Source organism: Thalassophryne amazonica, chromosome 9, assembly GCF_902500255.1.
Source record: "Thalassophryne amazonica chromosome 9, fThaAma1.1, whole genome shotgun sequence".
In the NCBI taxonomy this organism is placed as follows: Eukaryota; Metazoa; Chordata; class Actinopteri; order Batrachoidiformes; family Batrachoididae; genus Thalassophryne; species Thalassophryne amazonica.
The window spans coordinates 113,621,791-113,631,330 of NC_047111.1; the positions used below are offsets into that span (position 1 = coordinate 113,621,791).

At 43.9% G+C, this 9,540-nt stretch overlaps 1 protein-coding gene across 1 annotated transcript; it reads left to right on the forward strand.

The window, feature by feature from the left end:
- Nucleotides 1-300: 300 nt before the first annotated feature.
- On the forward strand, nt 301-8,654 carry ftr83 (finTRIM family, member 83). The gene is made up of 7 exons (XM_034179000.1): nt 301-963; nt 1,269-1,364; nt 1,542-1,775; nt 2,658-2,817; nt 2,922-2,978; nt 5,517-5,585; nt 7,896-8,654. Exons 1-7 carry the CDS (start codon nt 388-390, stop codon nt 8,420-8,422), a joined length of 1,719 nt encoding a protein of 572 aa, XP_034034891.1. The 5' UTR covers nt 301-387; the 3' UTR covers nt 8,423-8,654.
- Nucleotides 8,655-9,540: the final 886 nt, after the last annotated feature.

The window sequence follows — 9,540 nt, forward strand, 5'->3', positions numbered from 1 at the left end:
TAATTTGTCTCCCTGAAGGATACAAATACCACAGTAGTAACACTTTATGTCCTCATTTACAAACTCTAACAGCTCTGGAGGGTTTTTCTTCCTTTAGAATTCAAAATCCTTTGGAGAACTGCATTTTGCAATGAGTCTTCAAGTGCCAAGCCTTGTACACATTTCATTCATTCTTCAAACATTTTGTAACCGTCAGAAGCATTCACATTTCTCTTTGCCCCGCCCTTGTTTTACTGGTTTCGGCTTAACCAGTTTAACCTCCTTCTGTGTTTACTCTATAAAGCCTGCGCCCGTAGTACCTGCGCGCTCACTTTGCCTCTGCACTGACGCAAGTCACAGATCGGCTTCACGACACTGCATTAGGACAAACAACGCAGAGCTGCCACCATGTCGTCGGAGCAGGACAGCTGCTACCTGTGTAAGGAGTACCTCAGGGAGCCCGTGTCCATCCCCTGTGGCCACATCTTCTGCTCCATCTGTTTGAAGACATACTGGGACCATGCTGACCACACAGGCTCGTACCAGTGCCCACAGTGCAGAGTCACTTATAACAAGAGGCCCACCCCGCGGCGCATGGGTGGCTCCCGGTACTCCACAACCCAACGCAACAGCGACCCATACCCGCCGCCTCCTCCGTCGCCCGACTACGACTTTGCAGGTCCCCAGGATGTAGGCTGTGACATCTGTGTCGGCAAGAAGAACAAAGCCATCAAAACCTGCCTGATGTGCCTGGCTTCCTACTGCGAGAAGCACCTGAAGCCCCACTACGAGTCAGCCACCTTCAAACGCCACAAGCTGGTGGATGAAATCGGCCACCTGGACAGACAGATCTGCCCCCAGCATCAGAAAGGTCTGGAGCTTTTCTGTCGCACGGACCAGATGTGTATCTGTGTGTTGTGCACGGTGAAAGAGCATAAAGGTCACGACATGGTGTCTGCTGAGCAGGAACGAGCAGAGGAACAGGTACGCAGCGCTTTATTTAAAATAACACCACCAGGGTTTTAGACTTTGACCTGCTAAAAAAGTGGTCTGTGCATGTAGTTTGCAGGAAAGACAAAGTGGCACATGATGCTTAAAGGGCAATAAAAAGCAAGTAAAACAGAAGCTCTTAGCACTGTGAGAGACACACCCATATGGAAATAAGGCTGCTACCTGCATGTGCATTTTCACAAGCCAGACTCTCCGTGCACTTCGTGGATGATTTAGCAGCTCGAGCCGCCGGTTCCTTGTGTTGTTACCGTCTACACTGCTTGTTGATTCCCTCACAGCAACGGCTGGGCGCTACCCAGGCTGAGATCCAGGAGAAGATTCATGACCGACTCAAGCAGATGGAGGAACTGAAACAAGCGGTGGACTCACTCAAGGTTTGTAAAGCTATCACCCCCCCACCATCAGACTGCTAAGACCAGATTAACCACTACGTTTTAATGGAATGTTACAGTAACTCAGCTAACAGCGAAGACAACATTCCATCATGCCATAGTAACGACAGATTGCATCAGTGTTGACGCCCACATTTTTTTTTTTTTTTTGCCCTGCAGAACTCAGCCCAGAGAACCCTGCAAGACTGCGAGAAGATGTTTGGCGACATGCTGCGCTCGATTGAGAGGATGCAGCAAGAGATGGCCAAGTTGATCTCCTCCAACAAGAGAGCGGCGCTCAACAACGCAGAAGGCCACATGGAGCGTCTGAACCACGAGATCGCCGACCTAAAGAGGAGAGACACTGAGATCACCCAGCTGTCCCGCACTGAGGACCACATCCACTTCATCCAGGTGACCGCTCAGCTCATCACACGACACGTGTCGGAAACACCACAACAGCGACCGCAGTTCAGTTTCTCATGCAGGCTGCAAGCTGGAGCAATCCCAGCATGCACTCAGCAAAGTGGCCGCGAGGTCAACAGTGTAACGCAACAGAAAGTACAATCACAGGAAATGTAGCTTCCACTTCACCAACCTCGCCTTTGGTGAAAGAAAATCCAAACAGGCGTGAAGAGAACATAAAACCCTGAAAGTGTAACATGCAGTAGAACCTGAAAACAAGTGACAGACGTCTGCTTCCTCCACGTATATAAAGTGTCATGGATACGTCAACGTAAGAAAGCATGTACATGTATACGTATGAAAGCACGAGTATCCCAGAACGTGATGATGGGTTACTGCAGTGACAACCTACTTTGAAATAGGTTGCAATCACACATTGAGATGAAGCAGTTACTTACTTTCAGTATGTCACAAGGGTCACAGAGGTCATAGGGCACTCGTGTGTAAACTCGCCCAAGATTTTGGTCCAGAGGACATCTGGTATAGAAGTCATACTAAAAAAAACTTGAGTTACTGTGGCAATAGTGCAGCGGATAAGAGAATATTTAGAGGGGAATCCTGCAAATGGTGATAAAAGCATCACTTATCTGCTGCACTATAACTGGGTTTTGACTGTGAGCTATTTTTAAGTAGGCCACAAGAGTCAAAGAGGTCACAAGGGTCAGAGACCACTCACGTGCACACTCATCCAAGATTCTGATGGAGAGTGCATTGCATAGTTGATAGGAAATGATACCTTGGAAGTGTTAAACAGTAACTGCAGATGTCCAACTTGGGAAGGCAAGAAAAAAATGACAGCAGACGTTCACACATCTGCTTCCCTTTGATTAGTCCTACCACATGCTGATAGCTCAGACGGAGGCCGAGGAGCTGCCCACAGTGACCGTCAACCCCTACTTCACCTTCGGCCCCGTCACTAAGGCCGTGTCCGAGATGAAGCAGCACCTCAACGACTTCGGCAATGACGAACTGGTTAAAGTCGCCAAGACGGGTGAGTGGGGAGCCGAGAATGAAAACTGCTTTACAGTTTCACGGTGACCGTTGTACTGCCCGTAGCACCGCTGCAGCTCAACTGTTCCTTTTGTATTTTTGCAGTGAACAAAATGTCTTTCTGTGAACTGGATGATACCAAAAAAAGACGTTCGCTAAGAAGTGAGTCAGCAAGAACAACAACACACATTCTGCTGACTTTATTTGGGAAACTAGAAGTCATCCAGAGACGCAGCCGCTCAGGAATCTCAATCACTAAACACTCATAAGAAACAAGATGTGATGTTTAATTATGTAACTGACAATCACAAAGTCCAAAATACAATGTGGGTGAAAACTAGGATGTGGACATCCTGTTCAGAATGATTACGAAGACGTGTCTCCTGAAGGAATACTGCCTACTATTACAAGAACTACAACCCATTAAATCTTGATAATCCAGATGCAGATCATATATATATATATATATATATATATATATATATATATATATATATATATAATTTCTTTATAATTGCAAAATGGAGCATTTTAACCACTTTTTAAATTTTGGTTTTTCTGTCTTTTTTCTGAATGGGATTAATGGGGTAATATGGTTCAATGCTGAGCCGTAACTAGGGATCAAACCCATCTGCCCTTCCATGAATGTATAATCCACTCTAACTTTTGACTTTTACTCAATAGCTCCAAATCTAATGTACATATCTTCATTTTTTTTTTTAAATAGAGGCCACGTATGTTACACAAATGATTGCACAAAATCTGGCATGGTTTTTCTAATGCATTTAACTCATCAGTGTGCCTCTACCAGGAAAAACCAAGGAATTAAATTTTAGGAACATTTATGCAAAAAAAAAAAAAAAAAAAAAAAAAAAAAAAAAGTCAGAAAAGGAATAACTAGTTAAAACTGTTAGGATCTAGATTTGTGAAATCACCTTATTTAACACTGAGTATTGCAAAAGTCTTCTTAGCATTACTTGTATGATGCCGTTTAGCTTTGTGGAATAGAATAGAATAGAATAGAGCCTTTATTGTCATTGTATATATATATATACGAGGTCTGTCAATAAAGCAACGGTCCTTTTTATTTTTTTCAAAAACTATATGGATTTCATTCATATGTTTTTACGTCAGACATGCTTGAACCCTCGTGCGCATGCGTGAGTTTTTCCATGCCTGTCGGTGACGTCATTCGCCTGTGAGCACTCCTTGTGGGAGGAGTCGTCCAGCCCCTCGTCGTTGTTTGATCAAAATTTTTTCTAAACCTGTGAGACACATCGAAGTGGACACGGTTCGAAAAATTAAGCTGGTTTTCAGTGAAAATTTTAACGGCTGATGAGAGATTTTGAGGTGATTTTGTCGCTTTAAGGACTTCCCACGGAGCGGGACGTCGCTCAGCGCTCTCAGCCGCCGTCGTCAGCCTGTTCAAGCTGAAAACCTCCACATTTCAGGCTCTATTGATCCAGGACGTCGTGAGAGAACAGAGAAGTTTCAGAAGAAGTCGGTTTCAGCATTTTATCCGGATATTCCACTGTTAAAGGAGATTTTTTTAATGAAAGACGTGCGGACGGGTCCGCGCGTCGGGACGCAGCCGACGCGGTGCGGCGGCATAGGAAAAAAACCTCCGTGTTGATAACCATTTGTAAAATCCAGGCGGCTTTTGATGGCTTTCAGTGGAGTGAGTACATGAGAAATTGTTTAACAGCAGGACATGTTCCAACTTGTCCTTAAGGCTTCCAACAGAGGTGTTTTTCCTGTGGCGGAACGTCGCGGCGGCTGCGTCCCGACGCGCGGACCCGTGCGAACGTTTATCATTAAAAAAACTCCTTTAACAGTGGAATATCCGGATAAAATGCTGAAACCGACTTCTTCTGAAACTTCTCTGTTCTCTCACGACGTCCTGGATCAATAGAGCCTGAAATGTGGAGGTTTTCAGCTTGAAACAGGCTGACGACGGCGGCTGAGAGCGCTGAGCGACGTCTCGCACCGTGAAAAGTCCTTAAAGCGACAGAATCACCTCAAAATCTCTCATCAGCCGTTAAAAATTTCACTGAAAACCAGCTTAATTTTTCGAACCGTGTCCACTTCGATGTGTCTCACAGGTTTAGAAAAAATTTTGATCAAACAACGCGCCAGTCTCTCAGCAACTTCTCAGACAAAGGAATTCCGATGAGGGGCTGGACGACTCCTCCCACAAGGAGTGGAAAAACTCACGCATGCGCACGAGGGTTCAAGCATGTCTGACGTAAAAACATATGAATGAAATCCATATAGTTTTTGAAAAAAATAAAAAGGACCGTTACTTTATTGACAGCCCTCGTATATATATATATATATGCAATGAAATGTGTCCTCTGCATTTAACATATCCTAATTACAGTTAGACACAATCCAACCACTCAGAGCAGTGGGCAGTCACAGTCCTATAATGTAACGACTGCTATAAAACTATAATAGTTTTTGTAGTTATCTGTTGTACTTTCATCTTAAATAATCGATTATGATGCCCAGGAATTTTGCTGGGTATCATAATCGATTACTTAAGAAGAACCTGAAAAATCACAACATGGAAGGAAATGAAAGCTGAAATCTCAACATTTCAGAAAAATTGTTGCTATTGCTATTAATGTGTTTTGCACCTTGTGACCACCATGTATTCAATCCTGCACCATTTTCTGTTACAAATGTTTTCTTTTACAGGTGAAGATGCGTCAGTGTCCAAATCTCTGCCGGTGCACGAGCTGCAGCACAGGGACGAGTTCCTAAAGTGTACGTCTCTGTTGTCCGTTCGTTTCATCTGAGTGCACGACACTAAATGGTTGAGCTAAAGGTTCTCTGTCAGACTCTATGGCTGACCACGCAATCTGATTGTAGTAACTCTTGTATGTTTTACTATGTTTGACTATACTATGAGGTGTGAGCTACTGCAACCCGACAGAGAGGCACTGACTCATTACAAATGTCCTAATTGGCTTTTTTTAAGCTAAGTGCAGCTGAATTAAGTGTTTTCTTCCATAAGTGCAAGAGGGAAACCAGATCTATCCCGTAATAACATTTAGTGCATGCCTCAGTGTGTCTGATCTCGCTTTATTCATTTTATGTTAGTCACTCTTGTACATTTCCTACCTTGCAGGTTGAAAATTGAGCACAATACTCTGAATATTCATAAACCACTGCACCATGCCGTGAGCCCCGCCCACCTATCCAGGTTGTCTGTCATGACACTAACGAGTATACACATGCTACGGTCGCAATGATCTCCATGTAACCATGTTTCTATGTAAGCAACACGTCTTTAGAACACCTCAGCAAAGTTCAATCAAACTTGGCAGATGCACACTGAGCCTATGTTTAGGAGAGGTCAACAATAAAGGTCAGAGGTCAAATTTCGAACCCCATCTTGTTATTGGTGAACCTGGCTGTTTAAAATCTGGTGTGACATTTTCTCTACACACTGATACTTTGAAATGTGGGTGTGGCTTCGTTGTGCACTCTGAGCACAGTGTTCTTTGACAACCAGGGCTGTGATTGGCCAGTTCGGTTTATGATGCAGAAAAGGGAACTTTGCAGTGGCGCAGAGAAGCTAAGATTTCAGTCTAATACCCCCCCCCAGTAGAAGACTTTGGGAAAAGTCCTGTAGTGACAAACTGTGGAGACGTCACAGCGTGTCATTAAAATGAAACGCGCTCAGAAATATAACATGAGTCTTTAAACACATCCTGACTCTTCACAGATTTACCCACACAAAATAAAGTGGTTTTTTTTTTTATCTTTGCAACACATTTCATGAAAAATCTGATAAGGTTTGTGTCGTGCCTCTAAAGAAAAAATAAATAGATGCACACATGACCTCTGAGGTAAAGGTTTCTTCATTAAAAATGAGAAGCAGCTGCATAACAAACATAACTTCCTTTTATGAATTTCTGGTGATGTCATTGTGACAACATTTATACCAATCAATCACAAATATTTTACTGATCTATATAAACTTTAGATCAACACTCTATCCCTATTGCTCATATAGTTTTTGTTGACCTTGACCTTTGTCTGATCATCTCAAAAAATTAATTCATTCATTACCTTCTACCGCTTAGTCCAATTAAGGGTCACGGGGGGCTGGAGCCTATCCCAGCAGTCATAGGGCACAGTCATGTCTTTGGATGTGTGAGGAAACCGGAGCACCCGGAGGATACCCAAGCAAACACGGGGAGAACATGCAAACTCCACACAGAAAGGCCACGGGAATTGAACCCACAACCTTCTCACTGTGAGGCAACAGTGCTAACCACTAAGCCACCATGCTGCCCATCTCAAAAAATTAATCCCAAAAATGAAATCATCTCAAGATACCTGCTCAAAAAAATTCTGTTTGGTGAAAATCCATCCAGATGTTTTTTTTTTTGTGATCTTGTTTGCAGACAGACACACGCACACAACCGATTACATCACCTTGCTTCGCTGCTTTGTTGTTTTGTTTAACAAAATGAAACCAAAAAAATCAAATAAGAAACAGTGATTTGAGTTTTTAAAAATTTTACTTTGACAGAAATGGAAATTTTGAACATTTTGGAAACAAAGACACTAAAGTTTGCAAAGCCTTTGGGTTGACTACAGGGGGCGTTCTAACGGCGTGGCTCTCACCTCATGGTTAAAAAGATGCACTTTGTTAGATGGATTCTGTTTGTGGTCAAACTCACAAACAGTGTCAATCCCTCTGGCATTCCAGATTATGGGCCCGGCAGATCTAGCCGAGGCCACCGGGTGGCCCACCAGCTTTGACCTGCAGAGGTGAAGGTGCACAGCAGGCAGGTGACATCTAAATAACCTCTGGGGTCATTCTGATGTTTGTGTGCAGCCATGGGGTCTCCCTCGTTGCTTTGGGATCACACTAACTCAAACACTGGTGAAACATTTCACAGAAGTAGAAACTATACGTGCATTCCTTGCCGCTAACGGTGCAGTGGTGGACGGGAACGGGAGCTTGAGCTGCTGTGCAACACACACGTTTCTCATTTTTGGTTTCCTGATTTGCATTTACACCAGGCGACCTGTTGTGAGTTCTGCTTCTGTCTCTTGTAGATGCTTGCCAGCTGACTCTGGATCCGAACACAGCCTACAGACAGCTCCAGCTGTCCCGAGGGAACAGGAAAGCTACCCTCAAGAGAGACCCTCAGAACTATGGTGACAACGCATCCAGGTTCGATTCCCTGCCACAGGTCCTGTGTAAGGAACCCCTCTCTGGAGGGGCTTACTACTGGGAGGTTGATTGGAGCGGGGAGGGAGCCGCCCTAGGGATCACCTACAAGGGCATCAAAAGAACAGGTTACGGTGACAACTGCCGAATCGGCTACAACCGCAAATCATGGAGCCTCTTCTGCTCTGACTCCAGCTACTCGGCCCGCCACAGCAAGGACCAGATAGAGATCAACGCGCCTTACTCATCCCGTATCGGGGTGTTCCTGGACCACTCCGGAGGTACTCTCTCTTTCTACTCTGTAGGCGACACCATGTCCCTCATCCACCGCTTCAAGGCCGCGTTCAGTGAAGCTGTCTATCCGGGCTTCTGGGTTTGGTATGAGTCGGCCATCACCATCATCCAGCTGTGAACACGCAACACTCCCCCAGCGAGCAACTCAAGATTGTTTATGATTGTTAAAAAAAATTGCAGAACAAATCAGAGAGTGGAAACCTCTGCCAAAACCCTGCTGTCCAGCTGAAAAACCCATTAACCATTTTTTTTGGATGCAAAGCTCACCACATTTTACCAAAAAAAAAAAAAAAAAAAAAAAATCATTCATATCTTTTAGAGATATCTGCAGCGGACTCCAGTGGCCACCACTGGCAATTGATGTTACAGTCTCACCACTAGATGGCAGCATTAATCACTGTACAAAAATGGCACGCCAGCCTGTCTGTCTTTACATGTGGCATGTTCAAAAAGGGCAACATGGTTTAAACCAGGAGGTTCACTGGTCCTCAGTTCTATTAGAATTTCTAAAATTCCGAACTGCAGTTTTGCGGACCCGCTCCCTCACTCTCACACCGAGTGGCTCCGTTAATCCTGTGCCGGCTTTGCCATTCGCAGGGAATAGTGATTGCTTTTCTGCATATTTGTCTCAACTACTGTAATAATAAGTATTTGGAATTTTATCTGAACATACTTAAATTGATAGAAAGAAGCATTAGTTACAGTAGTAAAGTTGCTGTGCATTCAAGGTTAGATTAGATTAGACAGAACTTTATTGATCCCTTAGGAATACTCAGTCAGGGAAATTGAGGTTCCAGCATCATTGTGTAGCAGCACACAGGGTAAGAAGCACACAGAGTATCAAAAGTGAAAGTAAAAAAAAAAATCTGCAAATATAAATACACAAATGTAAATACCAGACACACTGCTCACAGCTAGTTTACTGACTACTACTGTTCCTCTCCTTCCCGTCATCTGTCTTCCTGTTCCTCCTCCTCCCCCTGAGTGAGGACTGGTACAGTCTGATGACCTGAGGAACAAAGGAGTTTTTCAGTCTGTTGGTTCTGCACTCAGCACTACTGTATTAAATATTAGGAGCTAATGCCTTGTTCTATGAATATAAGTCTGTTTACAGATTCTAAGTCACATAATAATTATTACAATAGCAGGTAAAATTCCTTGAGAAACTGAACCACCAGCTGTTGCAACACCAGAATGTTTTGGTTTCTTCTCTGGCCCTTGTTTCATTAAACCTGA